The 22357-nt window shown below is 42.3% G+C and overlaps 2 protein-coding genes across 3 annotated transcripts; one reads left to right on the top strand and one right to left on the bottom strand.

Annotated features, from left to right (window-relative positions):
- The first annotated feature begins 587 nt into the window (after window positions 1–587).
- Window positions 588–5854, top strand: LOC109462967 (arsenite methyltransferase-like). 2 transcript variants are annotated; one of them, XM_019759613.1, is made up of 10 exons: window positions 588–677; window positions 1697–1792; window positions 2314–2464; window positions 2821–2971; window positions 3225–3431; window positions 3740–3821; window positions 4080–4214; window positions 4550–4692; window positions 4894–5028; window positions 5286–5854. In XM_019759613.1, the coding sequence occupies exons 2-10, from the start codon at window positions 1744–1746 to the stop codon at window positions 5358–5360; spliced, it is 1128 nt and encodes a 375-aa protein (XP_019615172.1). In that variant the 5' UTR covers window positions 588–677; window positions 1697–1743; the 3' UTR covers window positions 5361–5854. The 2 variants fall into 2 exon arrangements, with proteins under 2 accessions (XP_019615172.1, XP_019615171.1); XM_019759612.1 differs by having other exon boundaries at window positions 2308–2464.
- A 438-nt stretch (window positions 5855–6292) lies between these two features.
- On the bottom strand, window positions 6293–21196 carry LOC109462968 (visual pigment-like receptor peropsin). Its single transcript, XM_019759614.1, has 6 exons — window positions 21113–21196; window positions 20659–20894; window positions 12921–13214; window positions 9094–9210; window positions 7333–7544; window positions 6293–6984 (listed from the first exon to the last, which is right to left on the bottom strand). Exons 1-6 carry the CDS (start codon window positions 21136–21138, stop codon window positions 6622–6624), a joined length of 1248 nt encoding a protein of 415 aa, XP_019615173.1. The 5' UTR covers window positions 21139–21196; the 3' UTR covers window positions 6293–6621.
- Between the last annotated feature and the right edge of the window lie 1161 nt (window positions 21197–22357).

Below are 22357 nucleotides of genomic sequence, written 5' to 3'. Positions count from 1 at the left end.
ACTAATCAATTCAATTTGCACGAAAGGATGGTAGCTGAGGCCTTTTGGAGGGTTCCAAAAATACTACTTATATCTAAAGTATAGACCTTCAGAGTCTTTTTTTTTTTCAGGAAATACCTTCTTGTCTTAACGCAATACAATGATTTATGAAAATTTTATGATGTAATAATGATGTCACTAAAAGTTGGGCCACACCCATTTTCCAGAAAATAGGCCTACTTGGCTATTGAGTGTTTATCAATGATTTTCACAGAAACGTGCATATAGTAAATTTCTTTGAACATGTGATAATTGCATATCTGATGTGCATGATGCCGGGTAAAATCTATATTCATAGCATCGTCCTTGAAGCTTCCATGATAGCATTATTTATAATAGGGCCATGCACAGGAGTTAACTTTCCCGTTTATGTACTAGTAGAATTGTGAACCAAACTTTTTACAATTAGACCAAGGGCATTATATATTCTCCAGTATAATAAGCACCATATCGATATTTGAATTTTAAAATGCTACCAGTATCAAATGAAACAGGACCAAAATGGCAAGGGCCACAAAGCAAGTTGAGAACTATTTCCACCGGCCATGCCGGCGGAGTAATACAAAACATCAGATGAAAAACCATTCACGGCCTGCATCCTGGTCCAGCTACGTGGTGCACCGGGTGAGGAGGAACAGGTACTGTAACTTACAAATTATTCTTCCAAACAAGTCAAAGTGTTTGTAAACAGCGTGTTCGGAAAACAGCTGTTATGTTTGTGTTTTTTGTCAATGAATGTCCGATATTTCGTAAAGCATGTAGCTGTAGTATGTGACTATACTAGTACTAGTCGTGATGGGGGAGGGGGGCATCCTCTCGATCTCGGAATATTTTATCTTAGACAACAAAGATTTTAAACTCCTCGGACTCAATAAAGCTACAATCCCAATATAACGTTACATCAAACCTGGCTTAGTGCGTTGCCTTGTACTAGTATGTAATCTTACCCTAGACCGATAGACCATATTGATCTCGACAGCTGGTCCTCGAAATAACTTGCCAGTTTTTCTGCATTCAGTAACTTCACAGGCAATTTTTACACGCACTAATTAATTACAGTTACTGTATTTGCCTGTCACAGTTTCAGTTGATCGAAAAGTTAAAATGTTTGGAAAAAGAATGTTCCTAGCAGCATCATTTTCAATTTTAGACAGTTCTCTGCAATCAATGTCTTCAATCAATGACGGAGATTCAAATATATGCTTCAAATCAAAGGCAGTTTTTGATGATGTAGCCTGGACCTGAAAGTTTTGAAAGTGCTTCAAGCCATCATAGCTGAACCGCCCTAGCTTTGTGTTTCATGAAAATAGGTCATGGGTGAGTTCACGATTAATCACTCACTGGTGAGCCTGTCATGGCTCCAGGCAAGTTGTCAAATTTGTTCTGCAAATTACAAGCCAACTTCTGGCCAGGCCTAACAAAGGTGCTGTGTCACCCTGAGGGGATGTAGTTAACAGGTTGTACTAGTTGAATGATACAGAAAGTGATAATAACCCTAGCAATTGTGTTTGTTCATTATGCAGTGGAATAGTAATATGGCATTCAGTCAGCAATAGGGCTGTCTTAATCATGTATTTTAATAGAAATGCGAGTATGCGACCCACCAGGGATGCTGCACATGTTTTATGGAGACTGTCTTGTTGTCCATCCTGAACAGATAACACTGTGATTGACAGCACCAAGGACAGACCATTGTGTAGCATTATGTCGAGTTGCTGTAGTACACAGGATGGCTGCAGTGCAAATGGACAAGGTAAGGTCTGGATAGAGGGAATATTTTACTGGATATAAGTTGTTAGTGTCATGGCTTATGTACATGTAAATACCTACCTGAGAACACTATGTCGCAAGATTGAGACATCATACAAATGTTTCCTTGATTGATTATACATTTATACAATACAGATGTTATGATCCTTATAAAGACTGACTGGGAGCAAGAAGGATGACATATAGAAAGTAACCACTTCAATTCTACACTACAAGTAGATTGATGCCCAATTAATGTAAGCGCCCCCAGTTTGGGACAGAATCCGACAGATTGCAATCAAGTCTCTGCAGGGTTGAAATGTAAATGTATACGTATGTACAACCTTTCTCCTCCATCTTTTTTTTGAACGTTTCGAAATGGAAAGAAAATCAACAATTATTCTCAACTTATTTCTTATTGCTTATTTCTCTCGGGCCCCTTGAAATATCAGTCCTTTTCAGCTGAAGGTACCACACATGTGTACCAAAGATCAATCAATCAATGAAAAAATTTCTCAGGTGCAGACAAGATCCATGATGAGGTAAAGGAGTACTATGGGAAGAAGGTGAAGACCCAGAAAGACCTGGAGACCAAGGCTTGCCTCATGATGCCGTCCAAAATACCAGCACACGTCAGACAGGCACTGTCAGCAGTCCACCCCGAGGTAGCTGCCAGGTAAAGACATGAAATTCAATCAACTGTTTTTTTGTTTGTTTGAACCTTTATTTGTTCACCAGAAGCTCAAATTGTACTAATTTGTAGTACAGGCCTAATCTGGGTGTCTATTTGTTACTGAGGTCCTTGCACTTGCTGCTCAAAAAAAAAAGAGCCTGGTCGAATTATTTAAAAATTGGATGGCACCCAGGCTACTACAGTCCTGCAGATCAGACAGAATATACATTGTAACAAATGTGTGTTCTCACTGCGCAATTAATCATAGTTTAATTTGTAGTTTTGTGTTGTAGTTTTGTATGTGAAACTGAATGGCACTGCCGCAGTGTTATTTACACACTGACCTCTCCCCATGGCAGGTACTATGGTTGTGGGCTGGTGGTGCCGGAGTGCCTAGAGGGTGCCTGTGTGTTGGACTTGGGAAGTGGAACCGGCCATGACTGCTTCGCTCTCGCAAAACTGGTCGGGGAGAAGGGCCACGTCACCGGCATAGACATGACAGATGAACAGGTACAGTCTACACCCCTAAACATCAGTACAAGTAGGGCAACAAATGGTTGCAATTGTGGAAAATTAGAATTATTTCCCAACATACACTTTTTGAATGTTTATAGTTATAGGAGACCTAACGATCATATTTTTTCAGGACTGAACACAACATTAATTTTTCCTGGTAGGCATCTGGCATACCTCTTCATTAAGGCAACAGTCAAAGTTTTCAACTGCAGTTTAACATGTTCCAATATATCCCTCCCATGTTCAGCTGGATGTAGCCAGACAGTATGTGGACTACCACAGGGACAAGTTTGGCTACTCCACAGCAAACACAGAGTTTGTGAAGGGTTACATTGAGAGGCTGGGGGAGGCTGGGCTGCAGGATGACACCTTCGACATCATTGTGTCCAACTGTGTGGTCAACCTGTCCCCGGACAAGGCAGCTGTCCTCAGGGAGGGGTACAGGGTACTCAAGGTAACAGTAAACCTGAAGTTTAGGATATATTACCATTTACTGTGCATTCGAGGGGGGGGGGAAGGGCTGCGCTAAAGCCCTCTCAAACACACTAAATGAATATTTCAGGGTGACGGGTTTATACATATGTACATGTATAACCCCCAGACTCTTGTTAATAAAAGGTTATACTTATATGTACCTGGCTCAAATTTTAGTATGAGTAGATGATGATTATGGATTGAAAATGTCTTCAAGTTCAATCTGATGTACATGTATATACATGTACAAGGTTTCTTTGAAAATGTTTCTGATGCTCTCCTGCCCAGCCTGGAGGGGAGCTGTACTTCAGTGACATCTACGCTGACAGAGACGTGCCTGAACACATCCGGAAGGACAAGGTCATGTGGGGTCAGTCACTCGTGCTACAGTTCACTGCTTAATGATTGTGTAAAGCTTATTGTGGACAAAAAGATTTGTCCTTAGTGAGTAGGTATGTTAATTTAGGAAGACATTGACTAAAGTAAAGGGATGGATAGAGAGATGAATGGACTGATGAATGGAAGGACCAATAGACTGATATACAACATGGGACAAGGAATCTTGCATTTTATATTAAGTTTAATTTGATTTGATATGTGATTGTTCGAGTGATTCCCTGCTGTCCAGGAGAGTGCCTTGCTGGTGCCCTGTGGTGGGAGGACCTAATCAGACTGGCTAAGGAGGTTGGCTTCTGCACGCCCAGACTGGTCAGTGCAGGACTGGTCAACTTGGACGACAACAAGCCCATGAAGGACCTTGTAGGTAAGGCATGTCCGAACTTAAAGCATTTATTAATTTATCAAGGAACATACCAAAAGTAAGAAGGGGATGGACAAGGAAGCATGATCAGAAGTATGATTGTTGTGACAGGAAAGTGTACACACAAGAAAAGCAGAATCATTAAAATAGTGATACAACACAATATACAACGGTCACAACAGTCCATCATCTTTATTGTTTATTTTGTTCTGTTTATTGACTTGTGTGTGTGGATGGCGTTCAGGACTAAGGACAGGCCTGTTGTCTTGTGTATGGTGCTCAGCATGTTACTTGTCTATAAAACACACATCACTACTTGTGCTACTTTTGATCTTCAGGGGACATCAAGTTTGTATCAGTGACATACCGGCTGTTCAAGCTTCCACTGAACACTGTTAAGGAGGCAGCACAGGTGATCTACAATGGCTCTGTCACTGGGCATGAGACAAGCCTGAAGTTTGATGCACATTGCACCTTCCAGGTTCGTGTATATCATCTTATTTAAGTACAGCTTACGTATTTCTTTGGTTGCTATTTATTTTTTGGTGTGATTAATCCTGATTAGAAAAATAACCTAACAAATACCTAAACATATAGTACAGATTCTGTAAATTTTCCAAGCCATTTCGTATCATTGACATTGTGTCAGATACAATTGCAATTTGTATGCTTGTCTGTGCAGGAAGGGCAAGTTGTAGAGGTTGACCCTGAGTTGTCTGCCATCCTCCAAGAGTCCAGATTTGCTGATGACTTTACTGTCAGACCTGCCAGTAAGAAAACCAAAGCAGACCCAGAACTGTGCTGTTCAGGAGCCAAGGTATTAGAATAGCATTGCCTTGAGGTTTGGTGCTCAACTCAGTTAAGAATTTTACAGTTAGCACAGACAAGAACTGTCCAAGTTCACAATTATGTCTCTTTTGTTTTCTACCACTTCTAGAAGGACTTCTTGTATACATCATGCATGCCTATGGATGGTCAACTAGATACCACTAATGTTTGTGTATCAAAACATATCAGCATTGCTGTTCATACAGTTAGAGTAACACACTAATGAACCCTTATGTTTCCCTCCAGGGAGTTCCAACAAATCCTTTTGAAGGACCACTAGAGAAGGAGTCATCCTGCTGTGGACCAAAAGGCTGCTGCTGAGCTCAGATTTCATGGCAGAAAGTTATGTTGTAATAGCGAAATACTGTTGTAAAACTAAAGACTGGGGTTTGTAAAAGTCAGACTTCTGTCAGAGAAGACAAGTTTGTTGTGTTATACAGTACAGGTACTCTTTATTTCTGCTCTTCTTGCTGATAGGAAAAATAAGTACATGTACTAGTATATGGCATTTGACACAACATATGACAGGAAGCAAAATATTTCTCAGAGAGCTGTGGAGTTCAAGGTGAAGGCCTATCACATGTACAACAATAGTTATGATATTATATGATATGATACAGCTGGTGTGTTATGCTGAGGGGCAGTTGTACTTTACAGATAAAGATTATAGCAGGACACTAAGTGAGCCTTGTGTTTCAATGAGGCAAGTTTATAGACTGTGTGCATCCTTTGTAGATATGTTGAAGCATGTTTCTCGGGAATTAAGGTGTATATTAGATTATTACATGCAAATGGAATTAAATGTATACTTTAAATGTTACTCTGTGTTTGGTCTATTATTCTGTGATTATTATGTAGTGTATAACCTACATGTATAAATCTATTACCACATGTACATGCACCAACCAACAGACCCTGGTCTAGAGCAACCACCCCTGAGTGGCTGCTGACAATACTTGTAGGTTAACAAGTTGCTACAAACACACAATACCAATTAAAATAATAAAGTGGATACAGTGAGAAATGTTACTACATACCACAAAACATCACAGCTTAAATATATAGATATATATAAGTCACTGATAAGTATATGTATGTACATATTCATAAGATATTCAATCACGTTGATGACATGAATGTAAACATTTTTTTTTGTGCAACACATGCACTACAAAATCAACACACATTCAAATATTTAGCCATTAGATATAATGTAGAAGTAGATATCTTGTAAGGACCAGCCCTACGTTTCGAATGTACAATTTTTACACTGGAGATATTTTGAGGTAGGCATCAGGTATACAGCATCATTCAAGCCAATGCTTTCAAACCTGGTGTTTATTTTTCTAGAAAGGCTTGATCAAGTTGATGTTAAGATTTGTTAACAAAATAATGTGAATTTACCCGGCATGGCCAGATTTGGAGGCTGAGTCAAAAGACACTTGAAAACCAGCAGAAGCACCCCTGACAGTGCCCATTCCTTAGGTTGTAGTCTGCTGTTTGAAATAAGTGCAGTGTACTGTGTAGTTTCAGAAGGAAGGGAGCCCAAAATTCAGTGATGTCTTACTTTTACTAAATGGATTTACACCAGGTTATCTCTGTAACCAATGGTCGCCATGCTGATATCCTCGGGAAGGTACGCCTGAAAGCGATTCTCGCGCGAGGTGTTGGCCCTGCTCACGGCGGCGTCGCTCCGGTGTCCCCAGCCCACGGGCACGATCCGTGCGTGAGCAGCCGCCCCCTTCACGACGCGCAGCGCCGCCTTGCGGAACCGTTGGTTGAATGCAGTGTAGATGATGGGGTTGAGCATGCAGGACGACTTGGCGCACATGGTGGGGATGAAAAGGGCCATGATCGGCAGGTGGCGCTGGAATATGGCCCAGGTCGAGGAGACGGCGTACGGCGTCCACACGGCGAGGAAGGCCACCACCATGGAGAGGCACATCTGTGGGCAATTAACATGTAACGTTACATCTGTTGGTAAAGGTGCACTCGTTACCTACAATTCACTTGCCTGTACTACCTCTTTAACTGTGTTAGTCCTTTTTGTCCCATTCCTCAAATATTTTCCCAGTTGGTTAAGTCATACGTTGAAAGAAATTTGAGGTACAAATGTATTTCTATTTGTGTTCGGATATGCCATTCAACACTAGGAACGGGCCTGTATGGTGTTCAGCACAATGTTCAGCACCAGGGACAGTTCTGTTGTGTCTGTGTGTGTGTGTGTGTGGGGGGGGTGTCTAGCACCAAGGACAGACCCGTTTCTATCAGAGTGAAGCGCGAAGCGCCTTACGATGATGTTCTTCCTTTTGTCCTTCTTCACGACTTGTCGCGCCTCTTCGCTGGCCAGGGCGGCGAATCGCATGGAATCCATCCGCCGGATGACCCGGATGTAGCAGAACGCCATGACGGTGATGTGTAGGACGTAACAACCCAGCAGACACAGGGAGACGTACAGGGCGTCAGACACGCTCGACACGTACCAGTCTATGGCGCAGGACGTTCCTAAAGGAAGTATTAACATTTCAGTACACGAACGTAGACTGTTCAGAAGTCGCTGTCACTGTGACGATATCCAGGAAGCATTACTGTTCCCAAAGCACCGACTAGTAGAATGCAGAATTCTTTCCCCCGTTACACAAACAGCAAAGCCCAGACTGAATCAAACTTATTTTTGTGTTCCTTCTGTTGTCGTGCTTTTAATTTGTAACACAAGTTCGAATACAATTCAGAAATCTTGACAATGTGTTTCTGCAATCCCTTGCCTTTTCCAAACATAACCGGAATATGCCAACTGCAGTCTTCAGATGTATATGTCAGTATAGACGGTTTCACTTTCAAAAGCTGGATTTAAAGCGAAGACCTTTTATCTATGTACACGTGCCCGTCCGGTTAAAAAACCATGAAATAAAGATACTGACGTCCGTTGACGAGTTTAGCATAAAGCAACCATGAACAGATCAAACCCAAGTGACGTTAAAACCTAATCAGGCAGGCGAAGCTAGCTACGAGCAATGTACTACACCTCGCTATGTTCTATTCAAGCAGTTTCACAATAAAGACTTGAAAGCTTCTATAGTGAGCTTGAATTCACTACAAATGAAGGGAATCTAATTCAAACCACGCGAGACCTTTCGCCCGTAAATCTTCTCCTAAGTGATTGCGCAATTGGTGTTTGACCCTTGCTGATCATTGCTGATCTCGCCGCACACGACAGGCCTGGTAATTCCGACCATTTATCTTCTCAGAGAAATGGTAAAAGTACACATCGCCACGGCAAGACTGGGTACTTAGGGAAAATCTTTAGGCTCCCTTTCCAAGAGACGACAATTACTAAGCGACCGTACGCGCGCTTAGAGACCAAAATTAGATTTGTGTTACCCTTGATTTGATAATTGGAATATGATTCACGATGTTTGTGCATGAGTTATAAGATAACAATACACACAAAACGTGAAAAAAATTATTAATTTATGAAATTCGACAAGCAATCTGTCACATATTCAGTCTCTCATCTGTCGCAGCATGTACTGGAAAGGGGTGTTATGTAAAGAGGTGGGAGTAAGTGCGTGGGAGGCATATGACCTCGTTTTTCAGTACGGACAAGCTTGCCTTGCCAGCAGCTAATCACTGCCGAAAGGGTACCAGCGCTGTTTATATAAGCTTCCAATTATCGGCCTAGTCTGTGGTAGTCAGATAATGTCGATGATGCCGAATCGTGAATCCAAGCGAATAACTTGCTCCTTGCTTTTTCCTAGCACTGTTCCACACACTGCGCGTGTTGATCTTCTAAACCAAGAAGATATGTGTTCATCTTCTAAACCAACGTTTTTATGTCAAATTACTGGAAAGAAAGAATGCCATTATGAAAAGCTGTTTCTGGCGGCGGTTACAGTCATCATAGGTTGTCGTAGGATTTTATGTTTCCAAGCAGACTGTGACAGAACCAACGGCCGAGATGGATATAAGGCAGCCTTTTCTGTAACAGCTAGATTTCTCAGGACACAAGCACGGCTATTCAGAAAACGTACAACGTATGTGACCGGGTCCTTACCGAACGGCAGCATGCTGTACGAACTCCACCCAAACAGCGGCGGCACGGTCCAGACCAGGGCGTACACCCAGATCCCCACGATAACGTGCACGGTGAAGCTCTGGGTCAGTCTACAGGCTGTGGGTTTGAAAACAACAACATTATACAGTGGTGGGGGTTTCGGACTAGATTCTACAGTTTAGAGGCTAAGTGACATATTGACAGATTGCTGAATTAGCCTCCATGGCTTGACGAATTTCATAGATACTGTTTGTGTGTTTTGTTGTCTTTTTAGACTTTTAAATCATACTTTCACATTTGCCTCATATTCCAATCATGAAATTAAGGGTTACACAAATGCGATTTCGGTCGCTGCACGGTCGCTCAACGATCGCCGTGTAGAGGTGTTCAGGATTCTGTCACTAACATCGAGGCACTATTAACAGGTGGACACCTGCGTCCTACATAGCACATTAGCACTTTGCTCCTCTGTACTACAGCAAACCTTAATTCTCCTCATCGCAAGGAAGGCAATGCCATTTTCTCGGAGACATATTGTCCGAATGTTATGCGGGCCGTACGTGCGGTGAACACATTTTTCGTCTTCCTAAAACCGCTCCCTGACCGGGAAGGTGGCCTACAGTGAGTAGGGTCGTTAAACTTTCCCCGCATGGCATACACTCAATGGTTAGTGGTACTACCACAATTCTAGTCACGAATCAACAAAATTGCCACTTACAACTTACGAACACCGAAGATGTAACTTTAGCTGCGTGGTTTGAGTCTTTGATATGGAGTTTGACGAATCAATCTGCCCCCCCCCCCACCGGGCTCGAATATCCCTGAAGCCGGCATCACACAGCAGAAAGTAGTTCACCCCCATGAGTCTTGCGAACTGTAAAAGACAATTTCGGTAGTGGTACGACCGGTGTCCTATGTTCGCAGGTCACCGAGCCCCGTCCGAAGTGTCAGGGTGAATTATCAGGCGAAAAATAGGCTCCATTCTCTGGCGACTCGGAAATTCTATGACCTTCTGGCAATCGTCAAATTCACCCCAAGGTCATTGACAGTGTGACGCCGGCTTTAAAGGAGTACTAACCTCCAGAAGGAAGTGCTATTTTCCGATACATCCTGCTACAATGAATACATAACTAGCCGACTTTTTACATAATTTCGCTTGTACGACTTGCACGGCGCATGTTTGTAAAGTGATATCAATATCATTTTCCCCCATGCTGAACCACAATCGATACATCCGGGAACTCTGGCTTACGCAATACTCATACACTTCAAGTCAACATAAACATTTTTCGGCGAAAATGGTAGGAGACATGCTGATTATTGCGAAATGACTTGCTTTACTTTGCTTGACCTGTGGCTTGGATACTATAATATCAGGATGTCTAATGCAGTGGGCGCTAGTTTCATCCTGCGTGTTTTGATTTTCTCAACTTATTTGCATGTAAGTATTAATTGAACAGATAATTAGATTACGCCACTTATGGAAAAGATAACTAGATTACGCCGTTTTTTTCATCGTCAATATTTTCGGCATAAATGAGGGGCGATAAGGACATCAATAAGGGCAATGGTTGGTAAGATACCAAAGAACACAAAACGGCACGAATTTTTCTTATCGCCCCCGAAATGAGGTCTGTAACGTAACTTTCTGTTTAAAACATAGACACCAATGGGGTAGCGTGGTGTATTCTGGGATAGTTTTGAGGGTATTTGGAGAGTTTGTCCTGGATTCGATGCGTTTGAAGACTTGCTCGCAAAATGGGCATTTGATTGTATACTGTAAAGTAATATACATTTTTCACTTCCTAAAATTAATGCCTGTCGGAATATAGCACCTCCTTCTGGAGGTTAGTACTCCTTTAAAGAACGTAACTTCTAACTAACACTGTTGCTTCCCTCTCGAGCCTTCACGAACCATTATGAATTAGATAACCAAAATAATCTTAATGACATATTTGTGTTTTGCGGTTCCTGTATCGCGTATCTTCAACCGCACTAATTGTCAATAAATCAACGGCAACTCATCAGTCATCTTATCTTACATCCACGGGGCCAAGCCTTTAAGATGCTACAAGATGTCTTCCTGTACCACCCTTTTGTGGAAGCATTTGATTTTCGTGGCAGCTAATATCGACTATAAAGTGGAAGACTCCCTGTGGTCTCCTGTGTGGTATATTGTTGCTCAAAACTCAAACGGCATCTGTGGACATTCTTTGGCCGCTACAATTTTGAAGTGCGTGTGTGTGCACGTGTGTCGTCCGCCAACATTCGATTATGTAGTCTGACATTCCTAGACAACTTTGGGGTGTACACCATTGTGGCTCAGTAACAGGTAAGGTGACAGATAATGCAACACAGACACACGGGCGAGTTCGCCAGGAAAGGTCAAATGAGATTTAAATTTCATTCTGCTCAGAGACTGTAATGACGTACATAGAGAGATGGAGATATATTATAGGGCGGTTTCCGGAGGTTACATGTGAGCAGGAGCATGTGAAATTGCTATCATTGGAGATTAACTTCTGGCCTCACTATATAACATGTATTATGGCTGTGAAAATATTTGGCAAGTAAAACCGATTAGGTTGTCTCTGGGCCTTGGTCACAAGTCATAGGCATAGATTCCTCTGATTCATGTACGTACCTTTCAATGAATTGTAGATTAAGTCTAATAACATAATATATAAACCCATTTTCCATTTTCAAGATGGAAATAATACAAATTCGTAGACATTTTCTTCTCAAATTCTTAAGCAAGACACATAGCTAGCTAGACATGCAATGTAGCTGAGTGTTGGAAGATTAAGATCATGCATATGCATGTCTACCGTCAAATTCTGTACTAAGGGCTATTAGATACCATGTACATATGATGTCAAACGCTGTTTCTAACGTATTTTTTTCTTCATGAGAAGCACTCATGATAAATCTGTAATTGGTATCTTTTGACGGATCAAAAGTGCCAGTGCAGAGGGCGAATGAGTAACTTGTGCATTACACGTAATGAGCATTGGGTCACCTAGTTGCATCTCGATGTAGATTTTAACCGTAAGTGCTGGCGCTTTGAAATCGACAGACTGGTACACTAGTATATATGCTAGATGTAAGAGAACTTCCGTCATAATGATTAGAATTTAAACACTCTTGCGGAAATGAAAGAGGCTTCCGTCATTAAAAATCTATTTTAATTCACGTCGCGGCTTTGTCGCCTGCGAATTATTCATTCACTAGTAAGTTTTTAATGAAAGGCTTTTAGAACGAAATTAATGCCTATTCTTTCCCCCATGTATCTGCTGTGCCACGTGCCTGGAATTCGCAAGTCGTTCAAGCTAAGCAGTGGATTATGTTGGTGTCAGACTAACTTAAAGGCATCGCATCTCACCTACTTATCTGTCTACCCACTTTCCACTAGAGGCGCCCGCTGAGCAACCAAGCATGTGATAGGTCGCCCAACGAGTTTGTGTGACGTTTGTGTGTCTTTTTCATACTTCTATATTGTACGTCATCTTATACTTTTAAAATTAAGGATTACACAAATCCTAGCGGAAAGAGAACTTTACATTGAGATGCCTAAGCCTTCAATTTCTTGAGACGGGCCTAGCCTGTTAGTTCCACCAGTAAGACGCATGACACTATTACAATTATATGCAGGACCGTGCCTATCTAGTTCTATGGATGTGTAAGGATTAGGATCAGGCACAGTTCTGAAGACTCTCCAGATCCGGACATCCAATAACGTATTTAACCCAGCCAGGCACGGCTCCGGATACCCGTGGACGAGCATGCATGATTCTATGTTTCTGGTTCTGGAGACAACAATTCCTTACCATACTGCGGTTTGCAGATGATGATGTATCGGTAGACGCTAATGACACAGAGCGTGTTCATGCTGCTCATGGCGCAGGTGAAGCAGATGAAGCCGTCCAGCACGCACCACACGTGGCCGAACAGCCACTGCCGGGCGTAGCTGGCGATCACCGTGAAGGAGTAGCCGAACACGGCGATGGCCAGGTCGGACACGGCCAGGTTCAGCAGCAGGATGTTGTGCTCCTTCCCGCGGAACTGCTTCTCTTTCAGAAACACGCTGATCGCCAAGCCGTTACCGACCACAGCTACGATACCTTCGGAAGAGAAAAACAACGAAGCACATATAACAACTGTTTGTCTTATCATGAAAGTCCATATGTGTTGGTAGTGATCATAGTAAAATGTTGATCTTTATTCCAACATAAAGATTAAGATTTTCTACGACCGCTGTCGCCTTCATCAGTTTTTTGTCTTATTGTTACGTTGCCACAAGGAGCTCCTTGGTTGCCAGTGTTGGCGCGGTCATATTATTCGTAGGTGGTAGGACGATTTTGAAACCGTAAAACTTTCGAGCAGGCTGTGACAGAACCAACCTTTTCCACAACAAGACGTATCGGCCACTTGCACACATGTAACTTTATTTTGTAAGTACAACAGGTGACAATATAGTGGGAAACAACGTTAACGGTTTGAGGTTTGCGATTGTGCCATTGTATCCAGATTTTAATATCACAACATGCTTCCAAGGAGATTAAACGTTGCTCGATGGAAAAGCATTCTTGTGTAGGGAAAGAAGCATGATCTCATTGCTGTGAATGTTCTACGGACACCCACACGCATAGATTGCGCTCATCATCTGTATTCCCAGCCACGATTGTACCTCAATGGCAAAACAGTAAGGGTAAAGTTCGCGCTTTCCAATTCTTCATAGGATCCCACTACTAGTAAACAAGCATCCTCTAAAGCTATGACACCATCAGCTCATTGATTAGTCTCGCCTTTCGTGCCAGGAGACGTCTTTGACGCCGGATCTGAAAAGGGCGGTGAATCATTTACAGTGAACTTTATGTTTCAACAGTTGCCTTAAATCCCGCTGGTGATGACACAGGTGGTGTTACAGCCGTACATCCCGACATGATAATGAGATGTAAGGTATGGTATGGTTTAGTTTGAGTCTAGTCTTTCTCACGAGGGCAATTAGGGGTTTATTGAAGAGACGTGGGAGTACGGTGGCCTTGAGTAGAGACGCTGTCGATCTGTAAAACTCTAGATGTGAACACAGGGACTCATTGGACTGTGATGAACTTCCTGTGGCGTCTGTGCGTGGGGCCTGTTACATAGTCATTCGAGAATAACAGTGCAATTTGACCTATTTTATGACGTGGTTGAAATAAAAAAAACTGTCTTGGTCCATTTTCTAAGATCAAAATGGATGGGCATTCCTATCAAATAATACGATAACTAGTCCTTGGTTCCGTTAGAGGTTTAATTGGCGAATATATCATATTATCAGTTCTGCAGCTGCCCACTTAGTGAGCTGTTCCATCACCATCCGTGTCAAATTAAACCATGCCGAGCCCAGACGTGATTATATAGCATACTAAACACTGTCAGACAAAACTTCATCCGTACCGGGCATTCCAAGTGGTCCTCTACCAATCTTGCTTATAGTCACTGCCTTTTTGTAAAATTTACTTGAAGTCGCATGGATGAAAATGTTGTGGTGGATGTTCGTTTACACTTTAAACTTGCACTTACACTGCCCGTTTAATGCCTATATAATTGTGTAATATTTTATTTCATGCGATTCGTGAATATTCTTTAAAGTTTCAAGCGTACTTAGAATCACAGAACTACAATTACAAAGTTCCTGCTTCCCTCTTTGGTCAGATTAGTTGAACGTATTGACACTAGTAATCAAAGCATCTTGCCGCCGTACAATTAAAGCAGCTGTCGCGTACCGCGCGTTCTCAGTAATGTTTATTGACAATCAAGATGAAGGCACAGCGATTTTCCACAGTTGTAATCTTCCCATATGTCTCCAGCGGTGTAATTTAAGCCCTTTTTATTGCGACAAAAAGTATCAATTGAATCGCAGTGAGAAATCTTATTGGGTTAGTTGTTCATGATCCAGTGAGCGGAAACTATCCCGGATACGCTCTCCTACACACTAACGGATGTATATGTGACTTTTTTGTCAAGGAATGTAAAATGATTTGGCCACAGTTAAAGATATGTTAAAGGCAGAATTGTAGGTTAATGTAAAATGGGGGAAGGGGGGGGGGTACTAAATGACCAGCCATCACGGACGCTACACGGGACCATTTTTTGGTCATCTTCTATGTGCCCTTGCCCTATTTGGTCATTGGCCGTTAAATTATGGCTTTCTGATACAATAAACGCCCCATTTTCTTTCACTCAAAAATCATTCCGCCCCACTTTGCAGACATTTGTGGATCATCCACATGATTGAATGATTCACATTAAAAAAATCACGATAAATCCTTCCCATATTTGCCACTACAGTCATATCACATTACATGATTTTCGGTTATTCCATCAAATTCACCTTGAAGTAATTTAGCTTTTATACCCCTGATAGTGGCAGCGGTTAGTTCGGCTGCTCGACATGGACATAGACATGCATGACGGATTGTACTTGTGTATACTAAGAAGTCTTACATTGTATGTAAAGACTCAATGACGTTCTGGTGTTGAATTGGAATGGTGATTAGAACCATGAGCTTATCATCCAACAGAGAAAAAAATGATCATATTCGTGTTCCATTGATATCAATGTCGAAAGGTTGAAACGTCCTGATCATAGATTTCCTGGATTTTTAGAGGATAGCAACAGACATGGCAGCAGCTATTCACGGTGACGTCAGGACACCCACGGAGCACTGTGGCGGCCAGCGCTGATCATTGCCCCCGGTCATTGATGTAATCGGCGCGGCTTAAGGACTTTGAGTGCAAAGTTGACCCTATCGACCCTTCCCTGACATATGGGACGTGTTGTATAATGACAGGAGAATATCTGTACTTTACACAACTAAAGCTGTATAGCCATGTCTCACGCACGGCACAAAAACTGGAATTTAAGCACGCTTAAACCTAGCGTAAAGACGACGTTTCTTCCTTCTTTCCACAACTTTAAAACTCCTCTAGGGCTTCAAAACAATCCAAAAAGTTACTGTCGTCATTGTCTTGATTTTCAAGTGCCTCTGAAAGACACGTCTGTAGTGTCTTCAATTAGTCATTATAATTATTTAAAGTAATATTAGTCGGCGTTTTTTTATAGAGAGACTCCTCTGTACAAATCATATAAGGCCAACAGTCTCAATTTTAGGTGATTGTTCGGACGAGAGCCCAAAATCCTAAGAGTTGGTAAAAATTATCACGTCTTCAGAACCTTTACTTTTATCAGGGCACCTGACGCATAGAAGGAAAACCCTTTTAACTTAAAAGGAGACACATGCAATCAGCGAGGACTAATTGTAAACATTTCTGTAGCAGTATGAAAGAGCCACTTTCTCTTTGAAGGACATCACTCTATCTAGCTCTGTCATCTTTCACAGAATATCACAGATCACTGGACAACAAATGTGCATGGCGCCGGCACAGCGGTGGCTTATGTTTTAGACCAAAGAGAACTACGTACAGATTAAATCCAAGAAACCGAGATATGTATTCTCTAAAGTATCCATAATCTAAAGTCTAAAGATGAGAAAATGTCCATATGGCTGTAATTGAATTGCACGTCACCAGCGTAAGTGGTAGAATCCTACATATTCAACAGAAAAACGACCCTAAAGAGCTGAAGATGAAAGACCTTCAAAGGATAAGAGAAGCAAGAGTGTCTCGTTTATGCCAGACATGATAATGACGTTTTTATCAAGAAATGTCTCAGAGACTCAGGGTCCATTAAAGCAGCTGCAGCTCGAATCCATTTACGGATAAAACGCCGCACAGCCACCGTACAGAAAGGGAATGCAGCTTATCTAATGTTGAGGTCACATTTTCAAACCGGGGCCCGGCCAGGCTGTTTGGATTAGCGAACAATCAACAATTTATATTATGAATATACGCAGATAGTTCCCATTGTTAATATTTTCAACTTTTTTGTGCTTGGTTGTTTTTTATATAATACTTTTCGATCCATAAGACTGCCCGGCCGGTCCCCGGTTTGGAAAAGTGACCTCAGTCTAATCAATCTAGGATAAACGCGTTTCCTTCCTTTCACACTCTCGTGCACGCATAATGAGAAACCGTGAATGGATCGTGTAGTCCTCAAAAATAAAATCATACAAAAGGGTGTAAAATAAAGGAAAGAAGTTATGTAGCGCACTGGTCATCATTACATATCATCACTGGTCATCAATACAGTATATACTATACAATAACAAATTTATAGTAAAAGTACACACTGCATGAAAGACAACTGGTGATATATGTAACCCTCTGTAATCTGTAGAAGTAATCATGGATAACATACATCTTTACCATGCGACTTTACATGGACTGCGACCTACACAGTTGTAATCCAATCAGCAACTTTTAGAACCAAATTAAACTTACGGTCCCTCAGCGACTGACATATCAAAATTATGAGCACGTCTACAGCTCTTACTATAAGCAGTCCAATCAAATGTTGTTCAAAAACTCATCCATCAATATGAAATCTCCATAATATAGGATTGTTGATATATTGATTCTGTCATGTTTTGGTTTTCTGGTAAGACGTCTCTTGTACATGTGTGCCCTTTGGGGCAATCTTCGTCGATATGCATCACATTCAGATATCCAAGAATCAGTCCAAAAAGATCGCAATCGCAGCTTCCTTATCAGACCATCCTGAAATACAACTACTGTGCGCACGTCTGCAATCTATACAATTTAAACAAGTTGACGTTGCAAGGATTTTTGTGCGATTTGTCTTCTTTATTGTTATTATTGATTGGAATTGCACAAAAATTAACTGCGTCACTCACTACGCATGCTACCCAAGGGGATGGTCGGACTTAATTGACTACAGACGACTCCCAGGGACTGGTGGATGACTAGTAGCTGACTCCCGTGAGTCCTTGGCAGTTTTATGCCGCTATTCATCAGCATAAAATAACACATCGACAGTTTAATTAGAGGAAAGGCCTTCCGAGTACCCTTACTTCGCAAAATGAACGCAATCCGCGCAGGGATTAACCCCGATCCGGTACCGCAGCGTGCCATCTACGTCACGTTTTATTAGTGGGCAGGTTGTTCACTTCCACCCACCTCTCCCATTGGAACAACACAACGGTGACTTTGGCAGCTATCACAAACATCACATAAATATGCAGCTGTCTAGAAGGTGGTATTTTATGGCGTCTTCTGAATCTTCCGGCGCATTGAATGTCCAATGTACTAGGCACAGGTAGACGATATATCTTAACACACACATATAAATATAATCTCATTGCAATATCCATCTCCAAAAAAGTACCTTGATTAGATATTTGAAATGTTTGCCTCTAGATCTGGCCGGTCTCTCTGAAGAACAATGGTCGCAAGTTCGAATCGCCGTGTTATATTTTACCCAGGGCTTCGTTAAATTTCTTTCTCTACGAAGTCAACTTCTTTTAAAGAGTAAACCAATTGCCGAACAACAGACCTCTTCAACATACAAGTGCCCACGCGACTGCGTCACTTTAGATCGACATCGTAGAGCGAGAACTTCAGCATTTTTCCGGTTTCTCATTACAATACAAAACCACAACTTCGGTAAAAGACCCCGCTTTACATTCTTCTCAGTAGGAATTGAAGTAGAATCAAGTGCTTCAGTTCTAACTCGTTTGTACCATGGATCGCTCATAAATCAATGACAATGTTCGCCCAAACTATCATTTAGAACAAACGCAGAATTGAACCCAAGATCAGGCCGTGCCACAAGCATAACTGCGTCTCAAAGCATGACCTTCACTTCAACAAAGGTCAGTCATCATACAGAAGGACGGCTTCTGTGGAAGACCTTTCAAAATTACATTCTGCTCACGAGGGGCTCAAATAAAATCGCCTGCTTCAATTCTAACTCGTTTGGGCTTCACAGGCGCGAACGTTTTAGAATTTGATTCACTTCTAAATTGATCCAACTATTGCATGGCTAAAGCGGTAATCGATGTGTAGAGCGGACAGTGTAAGGATTTAAGGCCTTTCAGAGAAGCGAAGATCACCAGCACTTAGCACTCAGAACTACATGCATCTCCTATCGGACAGCGCGGTGAACCCTGGGTGAAAGCGTTTCAACCTCAGGAAATAGTCCACCATTTCATCGGTGCAGCAGCACAACCAATCTAACCTTGTTGACAGAATCTATGGAGTATCACTATTCGCTCGTTGTATCCGGTGCAGTAGATGGTCAACTTGTCAAGTAATCGGCTGGGAGACCTTAATAATATTCATCACCTATATTACTGTTTCATAACATTCTTAATGGATTTAATCGTGAATATTACTGCTTTACCCCATTAGGACATGTACCTACGATCTAAGGAATAGTAGAAATATGAGAACTATCGAATTTCCTCGCATTGTATCTACAGGACATCATTTTACTGAGCGTCAGTGTAATTACTGTTGTTTGTACACTTTATAAGGACGCAGTCGAGTTTTGGAGGTACTTAGCCTACGGGACTGATGCTAATAAGGCTGGACTCCACGCTAGGGAATACTGCTGAGGTAAATACTAATTGGGATACTAATTGGGAATACTAATGAGGACATGCATTTTGAGCGTCAGTGTAAGGATGACATTTTGCATTAGTTTATTACAGGAAGTGGTCCAGCTGTTGACCACTAATTACAGGAAGTGGTCAAGCTGTTGACCACTAACAAGGGAGTGGTTCAAATCTCATTAGGAATGCATCACAACGTCTTCAGTTTGCTTCAGGACGTTGTGTCAAGTTGTGTTGAAAGACCCTGATCATTATGATGATAAAAGAAGTCAGCCTGTACCGCGTGGTTAATCATGACGGCACGGTACAAGTAAGACTGACGAACCGTAACGTCACGATGGATATGGGAAACTAACAGGTTTATTCCCCGGGCAGGGGTTGATTGGGAAGACTGTGACATTATTCTGTTTGCCGTTTTCGGACGCCCGGCCACAAAAACAGTCCCACATGACGGTTGGCGCAGTGACCCATCAAGGCACATTCTGTTACGGTTACTGTTGTTTACCCAGTTTGCTCGCATGCGGCGGGACACAACGTACCGGGCGGGGGACAAGCACAGTTTGATTGGGTAACAATTGGGTACATGTATCAATAGTTTTTTGCATGGCTCCAACTAGCTAGCGGCAAATCTTTGGTTGCCTAATGGATATAATCTCAAAGTAGATATTTCAGTAGGAAAGTTGTCACCAACCGGCTAGACAGTATCAGTAGACAAGACACTGTCCGTGGCCGGTGGTCTATTCTATAGTGTCTTGCCTATTTGTAAGGTAGTATGTTTGCTATCGTGACAGGTGCGCTTCACAGAATAACAGAATTAGCCATCTAGCGCGCACAATCATGGTAAAAGTACTAGTACTTTGGAGGATGAGCCAAACATCATCAGTGGAAATTTTATATACGTATATTTGGTAGATTACAAAAAGGTATCAGAGGCTGTCATGTTATTGGACTCGAGTAACAACAATATCGTCGTAGACATCACAAATTCCGCATTTTTATGTCATCCTTTTCTCTCTCTGTGTCTCAAAATAAACGTCATGCAACTTACCAACAATGGTGAGGTATATAGCAATAGCCATGTGAACGTCTGGGTCCAGTTGGTACATGGTGGTGTTGTATCTGTCGAAGTCGGTTGCAGCCCAAAGCGGCTCATCGTTGCTTCTGTTCGGGGCCCAGTCGTGGTCATCCCGACGGAGGCCGCCGGCCGGTCCCGGTGTCCAGGGCGGCCCGCCTGAGGTGCTCCAACAGCATGTAGAGTTGTCCATCTCGAGGTAGAATCGCTGACTGAGGAGCGAAGTAAGGAGCTGCCCATTGCCCGGTGTGGGAATACATGTAAATCTGTGATACACGGAACGGGTAGTGATAGGTGGCTTCATCAGGCCGAGTATGCAAATTAAGCCACGCAACGTACATTACTTGTATATCGACATAAAACGGTTGATTCTGGCGGGAACATATCGTAGTAAATAGCAGAAGAGTAACAGGTAATTTCTCATAATTACCTTGGATTCCTGCAGCTGTGGCGCATGATAACACGATCACCGCGATACTTGAAGGACCGTCAGCTGCAGCTAAGTGCTCCAGCCATGTGGATCTTCAAAAGCATTACTGTACAGAGACTTGTGTAGTGGCGTACGGCCCTCTTTCCACTAGACGGTGATTGTAGAGCGACCAAAACTGGATCTGTTTGATCCACGATTTTATATTACTATACAATAATGATGCACGCTGACTAAATCTGACTTTTATAAAAGACAGCAAAACTCACAATACGTGAAAATGACTATAAAACCCGTATGATGTATGATGAAAGGGAGGGAGACAATTTCGGGCGGTCATTGGCCTTCTGGTTTTTCCATCGACCCTTCTGTATTCCTCGCAGCAGTTACCCTGGATGCCAAACTAGTATCGGGCCGTTAGCCTTTTTCCTTCGGCAGCCGAGAGCCCTTCGCCCGCCTGCCTAAATTACCGCTACGGGGGAGTTGAGCCCGATGGGAGATGGCTGGCCCTAGAACTACCTCCCCCCGGGCTAGACTCCCCCGTAGCGGTAATTTACACCAGCGGGCGAAGGGCTTTTGCGGCCCGGACAGCGAGTTTGGATTCCAGGGTATGCAGCAGTGCGCTATGAAGGACAGAAATCGATAATCGTAGTTTAGGATAATCTACCCTTCGAGCTTAAGTGACGTAAGCAGCTGGAACAGTTAATCCCTCCTAAAAGCATTTGTCACAAAATAGGTCGGCGGACACCACAGGGAAGGAAGAACATCAGTTCTCCTGCTACCTGATTATTAACCGAGAATTTCCAAGAAATGGAGAAAGAAGCTTTTGAAGGACTGTCATCTTGAGATCTCTGATATGTCTTTAACGCGTACGAGAAAACAGCAATCTAAAATCATTCTCATGGTACTGCAAAGAGGACTCGCGCAACCACCTTATCTTGCTCAGAACCATCAACTTTATTTTTTAAATGACTTAGTCACTATAACTGGACTTTTGCCTCTACGCGTCGACATATAGAGGGGGAAATACCATGTTAAAGTAGATGGATTAATAACTAGAAAGGTAACATTTGCAAAGCAAATGCACAATGCTTACCTTCGCATGTGGGCTGCTCTGTTGATTCTTACTCAAATACATCCAGACAGGAGTATAAATCCCTCCTACTATAAAATTGCAACATTATATAACCCAATGCCAGTTACCATGGTGAGAGACGTCAACAAATCAGGTCATCTGCCAGGTCAGAG

Source organism: Branchiostoma belcheri, unplaced genomic scaffold (genome assembly GCF_001625305.1).
Source record: "Branchiostoma belcheri isolate BF01 breed outbred unplaced genomic scaffold, Haploidv18h27 scaffold120, whole genome shotgun sequence".
NCBI classification, from domain to species: Eukaryota; Metazoa; Chordata; class Leptocardii; order Amphioxiformes; family Branchiostomatidae; genus Branchiostoma; species Branchiostoma belcheri.
This window is presented reverse-complemented; position numbering and strand designations above follow the sequence as displayed.

What these genes read in the sequence shown, in the direction of transcription:
- LOC109462967 (XM_019759612.1), top strand. Translation starts at nt 1,744, where the DNA reads ATGTCGAGTTGCTGTAGTACACAGGATGGCTGCAGTGCAAATGGACAA. An exon ending in CACCCCGAGGTAGCTGCCAG is followed by an intron (nt 2,465 to 2,820) that starts GTAAAGACATGA and finishes TCCCCATGGCAG; the next exon opens with GTACTATGGTTGTGGGCTGG. An exon ending in GCCCATGAAGGACCTTGTAG is followed by an intron (nt 4,215 to 4,549) that starts GTAAGGCATGTC and finishes TTTGATCTTCAG; the next exon opens with GGGACATCAAGTTTGTATCA.
- LOC109462968 (XM_019759614.1), bottom strand. Translation starts at nt 21,138, where the DNA reads ATGCGCCACAGCTGCAGGAATCCAAG. An exon ending in CACAGCTGCAGGAATCCAAG is followed by an intron (nt 20,895 to 21,112) that starts GTAATTATGAGA and finishes TTCGCTCCTCAG; the next exon opens with TCAGCGATTCTACCTCGAGA. An exon ending in ACAAAAGGAAGAACATCATC is followed by an intron (nt 6,985 to 7,332) that starts GTAAGGCGCTTC and finishes AATTGCCCACAG; the next exon opens with ATGTGCCTCTCCATGGTGGT.